The 21,299-nt window shown below is 41.3% G+C and overlaps 1 protein-coding gene across 1 annotated transcript; it reads right to left on the reverse strand.

Annotated features, from left to right (window-relative positions):
• Positions 1–3,455: 3,455 nt before the first annotated feature.
• LOC308407461 (phosphatidylinositol 4,5-bisphosphate 3-kinase catalytic subunit gamma isoform) lies at positions 3,456–20,560 on the reverse strand. Its single transcript, XM_080899109.1, has 12 exons — positions 20,338–20,560; positions 17,891–19,074; positions 16,102–16,708; positions 15,416–15,481; positions 13,300–13,525; positions 11,582–11,676; positions 10,841–10,984; positions 10,342–10,432; positions 8,061–8,191; positions 7,844–7,955; positions 7,495–7,652; positions 3,456–4,090 (listed from the first exon to the last, which is right to left on the reverse strand). Exons 1-12 carry the CDS (start codon positions 20,551–20,553, stop codon positions 3,833–3,835), a joined length of 3,288 nt encoding a protein of 1,095 aa, XP_080755235.1. The 5' UTR covers positions 20,554–20,560; the 3' UTR covers positions 3,456–3,832.
• Positions 20,561–21,299: the final 739 nt, after the last annotated feature.

A 21,299-nucleotide genomic window follows, 5' to 3' on the forward strand; every position in this document is an offset into this window, starting at 1 on the left:
GACCAAAAAAACCCACCAAAAACAGCCAATCTGTAAACTCCTTGACATCACACTTAGATTATCCTTCCATGTTCAAAGTGCCCAGCCTGAAGGCACCACAACTTTGTTTGTTCCAGAAGTATCAAGTATCGGGTGTCTGACTAAAGATTCTTTTTTCCTTTCACTGAGGTCTTCATCTGTTTTACCTCCTTCACAATATAATATGTACTTTTTTTGTACAACATACAAATGCATATAAGTTCTTAGCCTCATCTTCCATTGAATTTTCTATCTTGATTACTTAGAGACGAATGTTTGAAGGAGAGAAAATTTTTTAAATCACAGCTCTGTAAGTGTGTTATTAACCCAAAACATGGTTAACCATTGTTAATGAGGAACAGAAATAGAGATGAAACTAAAAGACAAGTGTGAGATTTGATTCCTGAGTGACATTTTTTCATAATAATACTTTTTCCCAAAGTTTGACATTTTTTCAGCACTCACTGTGTATTAGACCAGGGGTGGGCAATCTCAGTCCACGAGGGCCGGTGTCCCTGCAGGTTTTAGGCTACGTTCACACTGCAGGCGAAAGCGCATCAAATCCGATTTTTTTTGACCCTATGCGACCCATATCCGATCATGGTATGACAGTGTGAATGGCACAAATCCGATATTTTCAAATCCGATCTGGGTCACTTTCGTATGTGGTACTGAATCCGATACATATCCGATGTTTTATAAAGCGACTGCTGTTTGAATGGTCAAATCGCATTAAATCCGTCTTTTACATCACTGACACAAGACAGACGCCAATTATCAGCGCCGGAGAAGACATCGCGAACGCTTCCTGGCCATCCCGTGTAGATGTCAGTGAAACTGTTGGGAAGACAACGTTGGAGAAACGTGAACATTTTATTTGTACTGTATAATCTGCAGATTCTGACAGAAATCTGCAACTATCCTTTGAAGCACAGCTCCTCTAAAACAGCAATAAGGATCATCATTAGGTTATCTACATTATTATGTAAATAACTTAAAGCAAAAATTGGGAAACGTAAAGTTCGAAGTCTTTATATTAACGGCCATCAGTCAAACAATATTGTTTGCTCTGTGTCTAAACAGAGCGCGTTGTGTGTGACGTCTTCTTTTGCGCATGCGGGCCGCTTTGAGCGTTCACACTAGAGCGCGTTTGCTGTCGCATTTTATTTGTAGTGTGAATGAGCAGACACAAAAAATCGGATTTGATCAAAAAATCGGAATTGAGCATCAAGACCTGCAGTGTGGACGTAGCCTTAGATCTCACCTTGGGTCAACACACCTGAATCACATGATTAGTTCGTTACCAGGCCTCTGGAGAACTTCAGGACATGTTGTGGAGCTAATTTAGCCATTTAAATCATCTGTGTTGGTTCGAGGACACATCTAAAACCTGCAGGGACACCGGCCCTCGTGGACTGAGATTGCCCACCCCTGTACACTGGATGGTCTCAGTCATGATGCTATTTTAGTGCTATTACAGATATATTATCAAGTGCATCATTGGATGCTACAGAGTTAGAACCATGTGTAGGTCACATCGAAGTGTGCATGTGGAGGGAGAACTGAAGAACAGCTTCATCAGAATCAAAATCAGAAATGGTTTTATTGCCAAATGTTAAGCAGATTTACAACATTAGGAAATTGCTGCGGTACTTTGCGTGAGACATACTATAAGACAAACACTTAAATAAAAATTAAAAGTACTAAACAGATTGAATGCAAGTGATGATCAGTGCAAAGAAAATTGAAAAGGTGCAGAGAACACAATACAGGAGTAATGCAGGCGTATGAAAGTTTGTCAGAAAAAACTGACAAAGGAAAACTGAAATAACCTCAGTGTACTGAACAGTCAGCAGGGTACAAAATGTCTGATGTGAAGTGTGTATTAAATAATAAAAATTTCCAAGCCATGAGAGGAATAAGGCACGCATTTGCAGCAGTCTGTGACTGAAGTCAGTTACAAAGCAGATACAAACAGACGTTCTCCACACTTTCTGTACAAAACTCCAACTCCTTCTCCACTGCCACTCCTCTTGTAGTCCGTAATCAGGTTCCAGATGAAATTTACACACAAAAAGCTCCGGTTAACAGGATAGATACAACACTCACAGATACACAGGTTCAGATTTGCAGGTTTGACTGATGCTGGTCGCTCAACGATCCAGCAAAGACTAGTGCAGATCAGCGACCGGTGTGGAGATGAGAGCAGGTGTGTGGGCCAGCAGCGGGAGCCTGTAATGAGCATCGCTGCGGCGAAAGAGAGAGAGCGAGAGGGGGAGAGGAAGGAGGGAGAGAACGAAAAACAAAAACAACTATGTTGCCTAATAGAGAGTCGACCAGCGAGGCACAGGGACCATGACAAGGCCCAAATAATGATCCGAGCTCTTACATCCAAAATGAGGTAGTGAAAGCATGTGGCAGAAGAGTTTTGAAAACAGTTGTCAAGGAGACTGAGGATGCTACTTATTGTGCAGCCATCTGGAGGAGTCCAGAAGTGAATCGAGCAGTAAAGAGCAGCCATGCAAGTGAGCCGTGGTATGTATAGTTTTCTTCGCTGGCAGGTGACCAGCTTAAGTTTAGAAGCGAGTCTTGTGAGGAAGAAATCAAAGACATTACTTCAGCCAACAATCACAGGAAATTCAACACTACACTATAATAATCTGGAAAGGCGTGGAAGCATTAGCCGATCTTAAATACTGCAAGACTGGTGAAGTGAATTGAAAGCACGAGGGTGAAGCCCAGCCCACTACTCCATGTGAGATGAAAAGAGAAAGAGAAAGAAACGAGTAAAAAAGATTTCAGGCCATCAGGGTCCATCGGGGCATATAGTTAATATCAAGGACTATCTTTGCAGCTATTACATTTATTTATGTCTTATCAGCTAAAAAAGTTTAAAAAAAAACTTTACTAAAGGATCCACAGAATAGAGAACAAATCCAGTATAGATATAGGTAGAATATAGTTACATGCAAAGGCAGAATGCATAAATTATGATAAAAGGAACAAATACAAATACATCAAATGTTGCTGAGCTTTGGAACAATTACTGTCTTGCAGTCTTTCACACAGTGTTGTGAATCGTGGTCTGAAACCCGCCATAGAAATTGTCCTCCCTCAGATCAAATACAGCAGAGAGAAGTACACCTTTTAAACTCCTTAATTATAGGTACACCTTTTAAATGACTCGATAATGCAAATATCTAATCAGCCAATCATATTGCAGCAGTGCATTTAGACATGTAGATGTCTAAATGCTCTTGAAAAAAACAAGAGTAAACAAGTAATCCGTGACTTGTTATGACATTAAAACAAGATTATTTTTTAACTGCATTATCATTACAGTAAAGGGTCATATATAAATCCACATAACAAAAAAAAATCTGCCGACATATTGGGTTTTTAAATCACAAAATAATGGTATTGGTACTGGTTTTAAAAATCAGTTTGTCTCTAGTCTTAATAAACATGTGTACCAAACTGACATAGACTAAAACTAAACTGTATTTTTATTTTATTGGTGGTCATATTTCTAAGTACACCATATCCTTTCAGTTTTTCTTTCTTTTTTAGAGTCTAGTTTTTATTTGAGTATTATATGAGAATTATAACCCTTCTACAGATTTTACAATAAACAGCAGATTCTAAGTATTTACACTGTAATTATGACAGATATCCATTGTTTATACACAAGTTTCCCACCCCCTTACTTCCTGTAAAAACAGCCCAAGGCTCAGTGATATTACATAAATATAAAAAATACACCTGTAAAACTAAAACGTTCACTTATTTTTAAGGCAGAGCAAAATGCATTAGTCTACTTGATGCCTCCCATCATGTGGATCCAGAAGTTGGCCTGCACAGTCCAGCCCAGCTTCTCACACTCAGAGATTTGTTGGAGAAAGTGCTCCCTGGCATCTGCCTCATTCTGCTCCTCCTGGAGTGCCACCCGCAAGTAGCGCATATCCTCTGCAGCGCTCAGCTCTGGGATGCCCGTGAGCAGCATGAGGGAGAAAAGAGTCACCAACAGACGAGAGTGGGAGCGCAGGGAGAGGTATGCTTCTGTGCAGGTGTCCTAATGTGGGTGTTGGAGGCAAGAAAAGATAGAATAACAAAGAAAAGCAAAGATAAAACAATAAGGACAGCTGAAGTTTAGATTTTTTCTATAATTCTAAAAGTGGTATCCAAAATAAGAATCAGGCTTCTTTTAATTAGTGTGTGTGTGTACTTCTGGAATAAACTCAATTGGCATAAATCAAAAGTCTTAATAATGGCAGGTCAGCAAGGAGAAAAGCCTCTGCTTTTAAATCAGAACACTGCAGCCTGCCTGCAGTTTCATAAAGACTGCATGGACAAGCCAGAAGTCAGAATTATATTTTTGGACTGAGATGAGATCAAAACAGAGCTTCTTGGGTTCAATGAAAAGCATTTTGTTAAGAGAGAAGAACACACATATTTTGTTGGAGTTGGGCCACGACTGCATGCTTTCATCATTGAACAAAATTGAATGAAGTTTGAATTATACTAGGAAATTAGAATTTCTTGGTCTTGTCTTGGTATTAGGACACCTCCGGTTCTGGTTGCCGCCCAGCTCACTATGCACCTGACCCCTACGGCGCCTCCTGCGGTTGGTGGGCCTGCAGGAAGATGGGCCCATGGCCCTCTTTCGGAGTGAGCCCGGCCGGGCCCCATGGACTAAGGCCCGACCAGGCACTCCCCCTCGGGCAGCCTCCCTGGGCATGGCTCCAGGCCGGTCCCGGTAACCCTATCCCGGGCAGGGTGAATTGTTCCCTTGATGGTCTTCTCATAGAGGTCTTCTGAATCGCTCTTTGTCTGGTCCCTCACCCAGGACCAATTTGCCTAAATGCCCCCAGACAACATAGCCCTTGGGATCCCTGGGATACACAAACTCCTCCACCACGGTAAGGTAGCAATTCGGGGAGGGGGGCCCGCATGGCCGGCAATAAGACGGACTCGTTCCTAGGTGGTGATGGGCTCCGCCAGGGCTGCTCTTTGTCACAGATTCTGTTTGTAATTTTTATGCATAGGATTTCTAGGTGGTCACCTCACCTTTCACCTAGGTGGTGTCAGAATCTCATCTCTGCTTTTTGCGGATGATGTGGTTCTGTGGGATTCATCAGGTGATGGCCTCCAGCTCGCTTTGGAATGGTTCATAAACTAAGTGTGAAGATGTCATGGTCCTGGGCCATGTTGGCCCAGTATTCTTAGTTTTCTTGTATGTTTGGATTTTGTTCCCTATTTAGGCCATGTTTCCTGAGTTGCCCTGTTGTGTTGTTCCCTAAGTGTTTTCCCTTCGTGGCTTTTACCCCCTGTGTGCCCCTCTGTGTATCTGTGAGCCCTCGTCTCTCCTTATGTTTTATTCCATGTTTCCCCTGCCCGTTATGTCTAAGTTCTCCCCGTGCTCTCTCTCCCCCCTGTGTGCCCTCTGTGTATTTATGAGCCCTCGTCTCCCTTTGTGGTTGTTCCATGTTTCCCCTGCCCGTTATGTCTGTGTTTTCCCCGTGCTCTCTCTCCTCCTGTCTGAACCTCTGTACTTCCTGTTTGACTCTGCCCGTCTCCCGTCAGTGTTATGTTCACCCCGCCCTGTCTCGTTATGGTTATCTGTGTCAGCTGTGTTCCCCGTGTGGTCCCACTTTCCTCGTTAACCCTCTGTGTATTTCTGTCTGCATCTCCCTCTGTTCGGCGTCGCGTTCTCCCTCATGCTGCGTGGATTTCCCTGTGTCTCTCTCCGAGTATTAGTTTATTGTTCCCAGTTTAAGTTTTGTATTTTCCTGTCATCTTGTCAGCAATAAAGCTGCCTTTTGATTTCATCCCTTGAGTCCGTGAGTTTTGCGATTGGGTCCTCATCCTGCCTGCCACGCAGCGAGCCATGACAGAAGAACGCGACCACGACATGGACCCAGCAGCTCACAACCCCTCTGCCGAGCTCCGTGAGGACCTGATTTACACGGTGGAATACCACTGTCAGGAGTGGGGAGCGCTGCCAAGAGGAGGATACCGGGAGACCGTAGCCATCCGCCTACAGAGGATGGTGTCCGGACTCCCCTGGTTATTCGGCGTGCTACACCCCCACATCCGGGACTTCCTCGTGTCCACCGTAGGCATCCGCCCGGAACTGCCTCTCCGGTGGGAAGAGTCGGAGGACGTTCAGCCCGGTCCGCTGGAGGATTCGCGGCCCGGCTCAGCTCCTCCCCCTTCCCGGAGAAAACGGCGTTCACGCCGCCGACACCCACCGCCACAGCCAGACCCCGAGACTTCTGAGTTGCCAGCTGTGGTGAGTGGAAGGGACAAACAGGAGTTTCCTGACTGTGGGACTGTTTATTCCGGGGCTGTGTTTTTTCACTTAGCTGCCCAGCCAGAAGCGCTAGCTCCGTCTCCTGTGTCCCCGCTAGCACAGTCGTTAACTCCACCACAAGCTCCGAGTATTAGTTTATTGTTCCCAGTTTAAGTTTTGTATTTTCCTGTCATCTTGTCAGCAATAAAGCTGCCTTTTGAGTTCATCCCTTGAGTCCGTGAGTTTTGCGATTGGGTCCTCATCCTGCGAGCCATGACAGAAGAGGTGGGAATGAGAATCGGCACCTCCAAATCTGAGGCCATGGTCCTAGCCGGAAAAGAGTGGAGTGCCCACTTCGGGTCGGGGATGAGTTCTTGCTCCAAGTATAAGAGTGTAAGTATCTTCGGGTGTCGTTCACGAGTGACGGCAGAAGGGAGCGGGCGATCGACAGACAGATATATCACTGCTGCTGCAGTGATGCGGATGCTGCACTGGTCTGTTGTGTTGAAGATAGAGCTGAGTGTAAAAGCGAAGCTGTCAATTTACCGGTCGATCTACGTCCCTACCCTCACCTATGGCCACGAGCTGTGGGTAGTGACCGAAAGAACGAGATTGCGGATACAAGCGGCAGAAATGGGCTTCCTCCGAAGGGTGGCTGGCCTCTCTCTGAGAGACAGGGTGAGTACTTCAGCCATCCGGGAGGGGCTCAGAGTAGAGCCGCTGCTCCTCCACATCGAAAGGAGCCAGTTGAGGTGGTTTGGGCATCTGACAAGGATGCCTCCTGGGCGCCTCCTGGGTGAGGTGTTCAGGGCATGTCCCACCAGGAGGAGGGCAGACCCAGGACCCTGGGAACACCTTGGTGATCCCTTGGACAAGCTGGAGAAGGTGGCTGGGGAGAGGGAGGTCTGGGCTTCTCTGCTTGGGCTGTTGCCCCGTGACTCGGCCCCGGAAGCAGAAGATGGATGGATGGATGGATGGATGGAGAATTTCTCTGAACTTTCCCTTCTACGCTTACCTTGGACAGCTGTTTATTGACAAAAGAATTAAGAGAACTAACGTCTTGATCCTGACTGCCACAGCGAATTACTAAGGTAAAAGGTTGAACTCCACCGAGAAGCTAACTATTTATGGGACCTGTTAAAACATTTTCATGCAAAGCTGGACAAATAATAAAGCCCTCTTACCCTAAAACGCTGAAAGTAGAGGCTGTTGCGACCATCGACCCTGCCCATGACATACAGGAAGTCAGGTGTGAGGACGAAAGGTGCTCGCTCCCTTTTCACGCCAAGAAAGTGCTTCCTGTTACCCAGGATGTGTCCGAAGTCAATGTGAAACAAGTTCCCTGAGAGGCAAGATTACTTCAGTTTTTTCTAATTATCAGTTAATTTGTTCATTTATGAATTCATTTTATCATGCAGCTTGTTTCAGAGGACAAAAAGCATCTGTCATTTCATAAGAGGATAATAACAAATCAGTAAATAACATGTGATAACAGTAGCCAATAAGGTGTTTTCAGTGATTTGTGCTGCTTACCGTCTTCTCTGATCATGATGTTGTCATTGTGTCGATCGCCTATACCCAGTACATATGTGGCCACACAGTAACCAGCACAGGAATTCACAAATCTCTCCACGTTCTTGAAGTGCTGCAGTCAAATAAAATCACAACAGTTTCACATTTTAGTTGTTTTTTTTTCCTATTACTGAGGGAAACAACAGAAAGGACCTGCGATTGCTTTTGATTTACTCACAATTTCCTGTAGTGGACATTTGGACTTGAGCCACTCAAACAGAGCATTATTTTTGAAGGCTCCAGTTGCTCCTCCTTGGCTCCTCTGGACCGCAGCGATCGTTGTTGCATTCCTCACAATCTCAATCATACCTGATGACAAGGACATTTTCATTTTGTGCTTCATCTTTAAACATGTGTTTTAAACTTCAAACACAGAAACCTAATTCCAGGGGGTAAAAAAACCCTCTCACAAAACACTGTTACAAAAACATGACACTGTGCAGGTGCAGTGGTTGCATGTTGATCCTCTGCCATGTGGGTGGGTGCTTTTTTCCCTCCCACAGTCCAATAAGCAGGCATGTTACATAATTTATTATAGTAAACTGGTCATAGGTTAAATTGGTAAATTGATAAAATACTATACAGAAAACCCCATAACAACATGTATAAATAAAAATTTGGGGCGATAGCTGTGGTTGTGAAAAGTCTTATAAAAATGTCCTAGGGCCTGCCTTTTGTAAACACTTTACTGATGAATTTATGGGCTCAGTCACTTATTTTAGGTCAAATATAATAAAAGAACGAGTCCAATTTGAACATTTTGGACATTCTAAGGTTTAGATTGTTCTCTGTTCGGTTTACAGATCAGAGATGGATCCACTCCCCTCTCATTTTAAATGGAGAAAAGGTGGAATCTGTCTCCACCTTCAGGTTTCTGGCACCCACATCTCTGCTGATCTCACCTAGACCAACAGCACCAACACCCTGGTAAAGAAGGCTCAGCAGTGACTGCACTTCCTCCGTGTCCTAAAGAAGAATAACCTGGTTGAGAAGCTGCTGCTCACCTTCTACCGCTCCACAGTGGAGAGCGTGCTCTCCTGCTGCCTGGGTGTTTGTTATGCAGGGGACGCTATTGAGAACAGGAAGGCTGTGCAGAGGGTAATTAACACCGCCCAAAAAATCATTACCTGCCTTCTGCCATCCAGGAGACCATCTCCAGATCCTCCCGTCTTAGGAAAACTAGGGGCATCACAGGTGACCCCTTGCACCCCGCCCACCACTAGTTTAACCCGCTGGCCTCAGGTCAATCAGGTCCCACACCTCCAGACTCACCTACAACTGTCCAATCTGTAATTTTCTCTTTTTTTGTAAATATTTCTCTATATGTCTCCCGTTTGCTATTTATTTCAACCTCCTACTGTCGCCAAAGTGCTTGCTCATAGGGGTTAATATGATTGTTGGGTTTTTCTCTGCATGTATTATTGTAGGGTCTACCTTACAATATAAAGCGCCTTGAGGCACCCATTGTTGTGATTTGGTGCTGTATAAATAAAATTGAATTGAATTTGACTATTTATATACACAGTGACAATAAAGGGGTATTCTGTTCTCTTCTGGTTATTTTTATGACCGTTTTTTTACTGCTTACATTTTTAAACAAATGTCTGTACTTTGTGTTATTGAAATGTTGCATGAAAATTCTGGGTAGTTTTGCTCAGGATAAACAGGTTACCTTGTATTAATGTCGTGAATTGATAGCAAAGTACTGTGTTGGACTGAAACACAGTGGCTGTGGTGGTCAGCTGCTGTGGAGCTTGGGTTAGATCAAGTGTAGTAGACATTCGTTTACAAATGAACTGACGGTGCTTAGATTCAGTCACTGAATTCAGTCTTTATACAGTGTAAAATCTAATTAGTTCTAAATAGTTCTCAGTTGCCTTAAGTAAAGCTTACGTAAGATGTCTAATTTGGGCAACGTATTCATTATGAGTAACCTCAGAGCTGTGATCTGCATGTCCGCTGATCACAGCTTGTCCACTAAGAAAATCTACTGGAGCTGACATTAGAAATCATTGTGGGCTGTCAGTATTTTCCCCACGCTGAGCCACTACAACAGATCAGCCCCCATTTATTTATTTTCTCTTTCACTGCTTGTGTCCTAAATAACAGATTGAGATGATGATGAAGAAGTAGAATTTAGATTTGAATAACATTTTTATCTTCATGTACTAATATTACTTTTGTATTACAATAATATAGCAGATACATTTCAGAGCCTGTACTCTTTCACTTTTACTTGAGTAAAGGCGTTAAATCAGTAATTCAGCTTTTACTGGAGTGTTTTTAACACCAATATCTGTACTTCTACTTAAGTACAGAATGTGTGTACTTTTGCTGACTCTGTAAACAAGCTATTAATTGATTAGTAAATTATATTAAGTATAACTTCAACAACCACTACTAAAAAGAGCCATCCAGTACCAACTGTGGACACTATTAAAGCACACTAATGCTGATACCTATGTTGTGTCCAGTGGAGATGCAGCCATATGGAACAAGATTGAGGTCCAGGGATTTCTCCTTCCAGATGGAGTCCATCAGCACCAGTGCCTAAACAGAAATATGCAAACATTCATGTGTCTTTTCAACCTGATGTAAAACTACGATAGACTTGAGGTTTTTTTTAGCAAAAAAGTAAAGTTGTGTATTTTGGGCATACCAAACCTGTTAAGTATATAACCTAGGAGCAACACAAAAAATGAAAAACTGAACTGGTCCAAGAATTGAGCCCTGAGGCACAAATAAAGGAGCAGCGCAGAAAAAGATACATAGTTATTTATATGAATTTTAAATATAAGGGCTGGTCAGATAAGTATGAAGTACCGTATGATGGAAGTATGAAGTACTGTATATTCACCTTTTCCCAAGCATGTAGGAAATATTCACACACAAAAAAATCAGTATTCATATTTGAGGAAGAGAATTCAAGTAATCAAAGTAACAAAAGATCTGTCTGACCTGAATGACCAGCATGTCCTGTCTGAGGTCATCCCCCTCTTTGAAGATTATTCCAACAGGTGTGGCGGAGGTAGGTGATGGCATGGGAGAGAACTCCAGCCACAGAGGCTTCTTCTTTGAGGCCATTACTTTGCATTTATCGAGCTACATCACAAAGAAGTAAAGCAGACCGTTTTGTTTGTGTGGGATATTTTTCTTCACCACAGCCTTTTTGATTTAATCAACAACAACAACAAAAGATTACATATAGCTACTTTACTGTGGTGTACTTATTGTAATCAGGAAAAACAGAATAAGTAACAAATTTATGTTGAAGAAAAGTTCAAGTAAGTAATTATACTTGAATTATATGAAGCAGACAGAAAATGTGATGCAAAAAACAAAAACAGGCCAAGGAGGAATTCACAGTGGTCTACTATAATAATTGTACTGTAGAAATTGATAACATTTCCTCAACTATGTACAAAACTACAAGCCTGACCAAGTAATTGCACATCTATCTGTCTCCAGTTCTTAACCTGAAACATCATCACAAAGAGGTTGCCCTTTTGATGAAAAGGTCAACCTCTTGCATTGTTTATAAATCCTGCATATAGTAAACTTAGAATATAAGACTAAACCACACACAAAATGCTCAAATGCAATATATAAAAATATACCCAACATTTTTTTATTCACCACACTTTCACATAACCCTAAAGCTCAATGTACAAATAGAGACAGAAAGCCAGCAAAGCTTACCAGGATCCTTCCACATTTAATGCGAGGGTCAAAGGGCAGCAAGAATTCATTTGGCAGGTTACTGTCTCTAAGAAGTCCCTGAAGCCGGAAGGGAGCTACAGCAAGATCAACAGATATAATTTAGTGAAGTGGTTTAACAGTGAAACAACAGCTGCTTTTGGGGATTAGAGTCCTTGGTTTCTGAAAAGTTGCTATAAAAACATCTAATGCATTTCAAGGATGTCTTTCCTAGCCTAGGTAGGGATAGAGCTTCTGTTATTCATCAGCTGATGAACACCAGGTGTGCAGCACTACTTCATCTACATACAGGAACCCAGCCATACGTAGCCATACACAGATGGGATTTCTTCATGTATATTAAAATGGAACTCAACACGAGGCCAGCTGGAAGAAGCTTTTCCAAAGTACATTCAAAGTTACATGCAAAGCTTTGCTAACCTTCTACAGCTGGTAGATAAATAATAATGTAGTAACTTGGAAACAATAACATGCAAGAACATAAAAAAAATAACCATAATTAACAAGAAGCACTCAGAGAGTGCCTCGGCCAAGGTAGCTCACTCTCTGGGCTGTGTTTAGTGTGAAGGGATTTACTTTTAATGAATTTCATTTTATTTGTTTTTTGGGTTTTTTTTGTTTTTTTAAATGTACCTACATGACATTGGCAGAGCCAGAGAGGAGTTGTATTGTGTTTACAGACAGAATGATGTGGGTGCACCTAAACGCTACCACAAACATAAATTCCTTAGCAGAGGTAAAAATCGAGGGAAGTTTAATAGGTCATCTTAAAAATGGCCTTTCCAAAACGAAATGCTTTTGTCACGCACCATGCAAGAACATAAGAACAAGGAAAGTATTTCAGCTTGCATTCAGATGCAGAGGCTCAAGGACTTTTACTGAGAAGCCAGTGGAGCTTACATTTAAAACCTGAATTATGAGAGTATTATATAACAGAACATAAAGGAAAGTATAATAGGTCCATTTTAAATTTCTATCTTAAAAAATGAATTCTCCAAAGAAACGCTTTGTTGTGTTCCAAAGTAATTCGGATTCAAGGATGAGTGGCTGTTTTTTGATTAAAAAACAACAAACAAACAAACAAACAAACAAACAAACACAAAACAGGTAAATCTGCATCCTTGCTGCCTTTAATTAATCTGAATATTTTTTATGACTCTTTATATGAACTCTATTTTAAGCTCTTTAAAATGCATTTTCACTCTTTTAGGAATTGATCAAGTTTTGTTAATGTTAAAATGTGTTAGGTGAGAGATGGCATGACAAAAATGGCCTGCAGGGTGAAGTTCCTAGATGAAAAGGAACATACAGGCTCATTCAGTTTTGCCAGAAAACATCTTGATGATCCCCAAAACATGTTATGTACCTGTTTTGCTGCCTCGGGACCTGAAAGACTTGCTGTGGTAAATGAAAGTATGAATTCTGCTGTAAACATTCTGAAACAAAAACAAGCTGAAGTGCACTTGGCTCTGCAGCAGGAAAATAGGTCCACCCAGTAGGTCCACCTCTGAATGGCTTAAGAGAAACAAAATGAATACTTTGGAGTGGCCTAGTCAAAGTCCTGACCTGAATCTGATAGAGATGCTGCACCATGATAAAACATTCAGTAAAAAACAGTGAAATAAAATTAAATTATATACTTTTAGCTTTTTAAAAATAAAATTTTGATATATTAATTAAGAAAAAATGATGCTCCCTACTTGTAGAATCAAGGTTGGTCTTGTCAGGGTACAGGTTTTTAATGATGACAGCGACCGCCTGCAGGGCCTCCACCGCCTGGACCTGCTGGGTGAAGCTGTCGAGCATGGCCTGACCACAGCCCAGCAGGTAGGCCTCCAGAATCACAGCCATGCGCTGTCGGTAATACGGGCACCCTGCTACCTCACTGCGAACGTACCAGAAGAAGAAGTGTCCGATTCTTTTGCTCTGCAGTGAAAGATGTGAGTGAGTCAGACAGCGTGAAACAGATCTGGTCGCAGTCGACATCTTACTGGTGTAAAAACATTCATTAATGTTCCAGCAGACTGAAACCTTTATTAAACTCACCTGAAAAAAGAAAAACTTTTAAATGAAAGGTATTATTTTTATTCACACAAAAACCTGATCTTTTGATGACTATTGTGAATGAAAATACAAAAATAGATAAATAAAAAGAAAGAAAGAAAATCAGATCTATGATTAAGCTTGTCACAAACTTTTTATAAGCTGTGAGCCAATCATAATTGGGAGCTACTTTAGTGCTTTTGTATAGTATAAGTATAAAATCGGATTTGAGCACAAAACATCAGGATTCTTGTGCAGATTCTAGAGAGTCAAACACTGTTTGTTATTGTGGACCGGCACACAAACATAGAACCTAACGGGGCTATATATTATCTAAGTGGTACCATAATGCTTCAATTCTCAACAGGCTCAATTCTGCAGTTTGAATAAAGTTCCCCCAAGGAAACATTTCCTTGATTTTCACTGATACGCAGAGACAACCAAAAAGGTGAGATGATGGTGTTGGACAGCAGTGTGGAATTTCCAGAGTTAAAGTCTGCAAAGTCATTTTTGCAGATGCTGACTAAGAAAAAACTTCAGAGCACTGTTTCTGAAACATTGAAATTAACACAAATACATCCCCGTGACATCAGCATAGAATAAGAGGTCATCTGACAGGATCCAACACCATTGATTGATCTGGCCCAGAGAGGTCGATGACGCGGGTTTCTCTTTAAAAAAGGTGCGCCCGACACCTCTCTCTCTCATTAAATGACTGTAGCACAATTTCTTCCTGTTGCCTGTTGCTCTTCTATAATGACCATTATTTTTGCTGTGAATACCGCCTCGTACTCTGGAGTGCATTCCCACAGAGCTTGAATTGATTTTTCTGGCATCACTTAGCATTGAAAAAATGACATGCTGATGTGTACAGAATAGAGCTGATTCCATTCTGATTCACAAGGTCCTGACTCAATTCAACTTTGACTCAGTCAGAAATATTTAAATTATGATCATTTATCTTGGATATTTACTGTTCAAAGAACCCTTTAAACTTTGTAAATTAAATATATTAATTTCCACATTAACAACAGATCCTAAAGCAGTTACAATATTGCAACTTTTATTCAACTTTCACAGTATTTCACCTCCATTTTGCACGCCTTGCATATGGCTTTGCTTTTGTCCACTCTTCGCTGTCTTCACAGTTCTTGAATCCAAATACAGCTGCCGAACATCTGTCTTAAGGCTTGTGGCACCAGGTCACTTAACTCTTGCATGGCTTTCTCTTGTCAACCTCTTGCAAGTCTCATACACAGCAAAATACATTTCTATTTGAAAAATGTAATTTAAGGATTTAAGGAATCAATATCAGATTATTTAAAATTCATTTGAATTGGGAAGTTGATTTTGATCCCTAGTACAAAAATATCTAGTAAGAAGGTGTGTGTGTGTGTGTGTGTGTGTGTGTGTGTGTGTGTGTGTGTGTGTGTGTGTAAGAGAGTACATTTTTTAGCCTTAGCTCATTCTTGGTATTTTTTCTATAGTCTTTGTTACTGTTACTATGACAACATGTGGCTGTAACTTGGAACCAGGGATGTGATGCTGCGATTGCTACAGTGCCGTCTATGAATTGTATTTGTTAGCCCACCCACCCATTCTCACCACCAGCCACCACTGCAAGTGATTATTTAGTTTCTTTAAGTAGGTTTTGTTTTGTCTCTCTTCATTAGAAAAAGACAAAAAATAATAATTTTGTCTGGCAAAAATATTCTGCTGACAACCTTGTACATGCCAGTACTCTGCAGTCACAGTGGATGCTTCATGACTTACCCGCAGAGCTCTTTGGATGAGGTACCGAGCGAGGAAACTGTCATGGTAAGGTTCCACTTTTAGGATCTGTAAGAGTTAAAGGTGAAGGAAAAGGTCATTGTCACACTTTAATAGTCATTTTAAGTGATTTTACAAATATCCTTAAATAGTGGGATGGGGGGGATGGTTAAAATGCTTAAATGTGTTCACATTCTACTGGATATATTTACATGACTTAAACAAAAGGTGAATGTTAGGCCTTATGAAAAAGAACAGAACAGAAATGTGGAAAGCATCTTGGAGTAAGGATCAAAGGGAAAATAAAACATGAAGCAAAATGAAAGCTGTCAGAGAAGAGATAAGTGGGTGATGTCTAATGTAACCAGTAAAATCTGATAAATGTCATTGCATTGGTGATGCATTCCACACAGACTCTAAGAGAACATTTTGAAACAAGTCTGTGGCTTCAGGGAAAACATTTGCCAGTTTAGATTAGCAGTAATCATGATTTTTTTATGTATTGTAATTGTAATAAAAAAAAGCAACACATACAGTCCTGATGTTCAATAGAATGGGGAGTGGAATAAAGACAGATTCACTTTGCAAACTAAACAGGTAGTTAATAGTAGTTTAATTATTTCAGATGACGTTTTGCGCGTCACGCAATATGAATGAATCTGTTTATCAATTTTCATATAAACACATACCTGCACAAGCTGAAGCAAATACTTCAACACATCATCATTCGACAGACTCTCCAGTCTCTTCACTGCCAGTCTCCTGACAAACTCGTCTGCAAAATCCATGCTTAGTAGCTCCAATGCCACTGTTACATCCAGTTCCTCAGGTTGCCAGTATCCCAGTAGCCAGTGGACATCTTCAACCGAATTGCGGTTCATCCAGTCAACATTACGCAAGTACTGGGGTAGACTGGAGGCATAACGGACACTTTCCTCCCGAAACCTTCTGAGGCATGGCTTTTTGGTGTTGTTGGCTGTAGTTGGGGATTTGAGAGTTACACTGTCAGCCAGTGAGTTTGCTGGCAAAGAATATCTTTTGATAGGCAAGGGTGGGGGGACATGAGATTCGTGATTCTCACGTTCTCTGGAGTTGAAACATTCAGAGTTGGTAACAGTATTTGGGACAACCACAGGAAAGCTGTAGCGGTCTAAAAGGAAGCTGATAGCCATGGAGTCAGCTATGTCTGGGTTAGTAGCAGTTGACAGCTTGTCTGCTTGGTAGGTGATGGCCTCATCATCCAGGCCAGGGTGTGACCACATGTGCAGTGTGTAGGGCCCCTGGCTCAGAACAGACCTGCAGGGATAGGTGGTGTCCCGTGTTGAAACACCGTGTAAATAATAGTTAGTTTTACAGTACTGCAAGAAATGTCTCGACGTTCTCTCAAATGAAGAATATAAGAGCACAAACTGAGATGTCAGATGGAGTAATAATAAATACACATATGTAATAAATAAAACATAAATTAATAAATGAATAATAAATAGAGACCTCAAAACCAATGTTGACACTAAGGTTGGCAACACATGCATACACACAAGTATATGCATCTGTTACCCAAATGTTATCAACATTTTGTAGTTGTAAATAAAACCACGCACATGGACACACATGGATTTGTAGCAGTTGCAAAAGACTGGGTCCCTACTTCCAAACAACCTACTTCATGAACTGATTAGACTTGTAACTCTTATCCAGATACTGTGAAAGGATGAAATTCGGCTAACTCAGAAATTTCACACCTGTTAAAATTCCATACTAACATCCTATTCAGCGCATTCAAATATTAAAGTTTCTTGTGTGCCTGAAATGTATCACGGCAAAACCTGTAATAGACACGCCGGTGCACCATGTCATTTGATGCTCTGCCTCTCAAAAGCAGGAAATGTACACGAATGCAGAAGTTGCAGTAAGCTTCAGTTACAGCAGAGGGTTTTATTTTATTTTAAGCCAACAAAAAATTCATTAATAAAAGCATTTACACAGACATTACTAACACATTTACACGTAATACATATAAGCCACATAGCTTAATCGGTTAATCATAGGTCACTAGCGACTTTATGGCTTTAAATATATTATCTCCCCCTGCTGGTACTGAAAATGGACACGGTCGACCGGCGTGCCTATTACATGCTTTGCCGTGATATCGTGGTGTAGTACACCAAATGGAAAATAAGCATGTGCAAGAACTATGGGCACTGAAATGGCATAAACATCCAACAATGCAACTTTTGTGTGTATTATCTTTGTAAAATGTTTGTCATTGTTATTCAGATTTGTGGTGTTACCATGGTATCATATTTTGGATATTATTGGTATACTTAATTAATAACTGGCTAACACTACAAACTAAGCATGACTTGACAGGAGAGCAGAGATTTTTAAATGACAGTTTTATAGCTAACTGCTTATGTATGTTTTTCCCTTATACTGTTAATAAAGATATTTTGGTTAAATAAAAACAAAAATCCGCACCTGTGATCTATGAGGAGTAGGTTGACAAAGTAGAGCACTTTTCCTCTCCCTTTCAGCAAGTCTATTGTTTTGTTGCTTGAAGGCGATGGCACTTTTGTTGCAGCAGACATGTCACTAGGACTTTCGTTAATAGTGAGACCCAGCTTAGCTCCACGTGGCAGATCCCTAAGAAGAACATCAAAGTCCAGCCACTCATTCCACAGCACTTCATCTGAAAGGGGCTTGGGAATGGAGGATACTGAAGAGAGGACCTTGTTACCATGGAGTATGGATGCTTCAACATAAACAGACTGAGGGCATTTGCTTGGAAGTTGTGGGATATCAAATCCAAGCAATTTGACTCTGAAATTTCTGTTGCAGTCCCACAAGGATATCATGAAGATGTCATCCAAATCCTTCCCTTTAAGGCTGAGATCATTGTGGGAACTGAACTGGCCGCTAAAACCATCAACAAGTGGCCAGTCCACAAATCTGACAGCCTCCGAGGGAAGCTGCGACACAGGGACAACAAAGAGGTGAAGCTCTTGGTTGGTTTTCAGGCACTGTCGCACCCAGAGGAAATCGTTCAGGGCGTAGTCTCCAGATAAAAACTCCTCCCTGCCTGCAACTTTCAACACGAGATTGTCAGGCCCATCGTATTTAATCCCTCGGTCATTCATCACCCTTTCAAAAACTTTAAGAAGTAGTTGTGGTGTTGTGCTGAGGTCAGCCTTTATGCTGAAGCTGATCCTGCTCATGTAGTGGAAAGTGACAGGAAAGTCTCTGTTCTGCCATTCTTGTAGTTCTTCTGGTAAGGCGGTATGCGTTATCCAAGGCTCTGTGGCATACAACTTGTCATCCCGTTTCTTCAGCTCTTGTTTCCTAGCAGATGCCAGTTTCCGACGGGTGAAGGTGAGCTCACCAAGTCTATCAGATGCTTCTTTCTCCAGGTCATGTCCGATCAGATAAGTCAGGCACTGCTGTTGTTTCTCGTTCTCCTCTGGATCAACTGCCACAGGCGGTTTTACTATTATGTGTGCTGATAGGCAATGAGGGTCATTACGTGACCATGGAATGTCTAATGTCCTGATAACCTGACAGTCATCGTAGGCTTCATACCAGTCGCCACCCCTGGCATAGAGCAGGCTGTATTTCTCGGGGTCCAATATTGCAAAAGGGTCTGGGTGGCAGTTTTGCTCCTGTGCCTGGAGGCATAGAGTCATATACATGAAAAAATAAATACATACAATTTTTGATTACTGTAGTCTGAATATAGTGTTGTGCAAATGTCTTGATCATTTCATTATATTTTGCTCCAAAGAACAAGAAGATGAGATAACACTTTATTGATCCCACGGCGGGGAAATTTGTGCGTTACCTCAAGCTGGGAGCTGAGTAACAAGCTGCCTACTGTGGCGGCATCTTGGAAAAAAAATGCTTCCTTATAATTGTTTTTTCGCCAGGGTTTCTGAAATTCTTGTAAAACCTTTCTTCGTTTTTAACAGTACTGTAAATGCTTAAGCATGAGGCACACTGACAGCTATACTGTAAATAGCTGATAGTGGGACTATGCAATACCATGTCATATGAGCATGCAATCTTAGTTTAGCATATTAGCTAACATTTGCCTTTTAGCTAAAAATACATAATATTTTAGAAGCCAGCTAAATCAGTTGATAGTTCCCATGTACGGTTTGACGATAAAGCAACGTAGAAACTTCTTTTAGCTGCTTCCTTTTTCACAGAGGGTGACTATGAGCTACAGATATTTCATTTGGCAGATTTTTATATTTAATGTATTTCCTGATTCAACCACAAAGGTAAATGGACTGTTTCTTATATAGCGCTTGTCTACCTGCGTGCTTTAGACAACTTGCCTGATTCACTTATAAACTTTTTTAAATGTTTTTTTCCTCCATAAGAGCTTTCTATCTAACATTCACACAAATTCAGTGGGTGCACCAGAGTGCAACTTGGATCCAGTCTCCTTGCCCGAGGATATTTGGCATGGAGACTGAAGCAGCCGAGAATTCAGCCACCAACTTTAGTTGATGACCCACTCTGCAGCCACCCCAAACAAGGGATGGACTTAGTTATGGGCACATGTGTTATTGACTGTAATGAATTTGCTACATCCTTAATCATACTCTGCTTTATTGTTTATTGTACCCTCAGTGAGACCATAATGTTCTTCGTACTGTACTAGCAAACCAAAAGCTCAATGGGAAAATGTTTACTAAGGTGAACCTCACATTTATTGACTTCTCTAAGTTTGAATTTATTTTGCGAACAGACCAGTCTGCACCGCACCCACCCCAGAGCACCAACTTCCATTATAAAGAAACTAGTTTTTAGGAACTGCGCTATCAATTTCACTTTATAGACCCAGAACTACATCCAACACAGTCTATGAGAATAAAAGGAAAACATCCTTTGCACGATAGACCACTCAGTGCAGGTTTACATACCTCCATACAGATGCGTAGCCTCAATTGGTAGACACTACACTGTGCAGGGAGGGTGACTGATATCGGCTCGCAGCCCAAGCTGATATCCTGATCCTCATCACCAGGCTTAAACTCACAAATAAACTTCAGGGTGTTCTCAAAGCAGCCTTGGGTAGACAGTCTTCTTACACTGTCTATAGAGTGTGGACGGGTTGGCCGATTCACAGCAGCATCCATTGGGACTTTAAAGAGAGCCAAGCTTTAACAAAACTCTGATTTAAAAAGAAAAACTCATACAAAGGCTGGTGCTGATTAGTTTGGGTCCTCTGGTGGAGCGCACGCAACTCTGCTTATCTGACAATGTAACAGTGTGTATTCCCTTTTTGTGACTGCTCGGAGACTTCCTCATTCTTTTGTGCTTCAGTTCTCAAACACCAGTGATGTTATTATTAATAGCAGAACATTTACTGACAATGTAACATAGGTAACTTCCTTATTCTTTTTTGTACTCCAGTAACAAATTATAATAGCTATTCTGACATTTTCACAACTAATTATGGACAACATGCTACAGTAAACACTCCTGGACTAATACTGTTTAAGAGGGAAATGTCAACTTCTGCAATTTAATCACAAATTAAACAGGTCAAGCTGGGCAGAATTACTGTTTTTTACAGTAATACACCAAACCTGTTTGGGTTGTTTGGCTTTCTGTTCTGTGTAGAATGTGTTGGTCTACTGGTTAAAATAGCTGAAAGGTGTCCGTCAGTATTTTTAAATGTTGTTTACTTTACTCTACTCTTACTCATATCATTTACTGAACTACACTCCATCAAACCATGCTATTGTTTTGTATGCAGCACAGAGCAAATTCAAAGCCTTTGTAGATACAAATCAGTAAAAAAAAATAAAAAATACAATTGGTAAGAGTTTCCTGAAAAGTGTTCGATAGTTGTTTGGTTATTATTGTTATTGTTGTGGAG

This window comes from Rhamphochromis sp. 'chilingali', assembly GCF_963969265.1.
Source record: "Rhamphochromis sp. 'chilingali' genome assembly, chromosome: 12".
NCBI classification, from domain to species: domain Eukaryota; kingdom Metazoa; phylum Chordata; class Actinopteri; order Cichliformes; family Cichlidae; genus Rhamphochromis; species Rhamphochromis sp. 'chilingali'.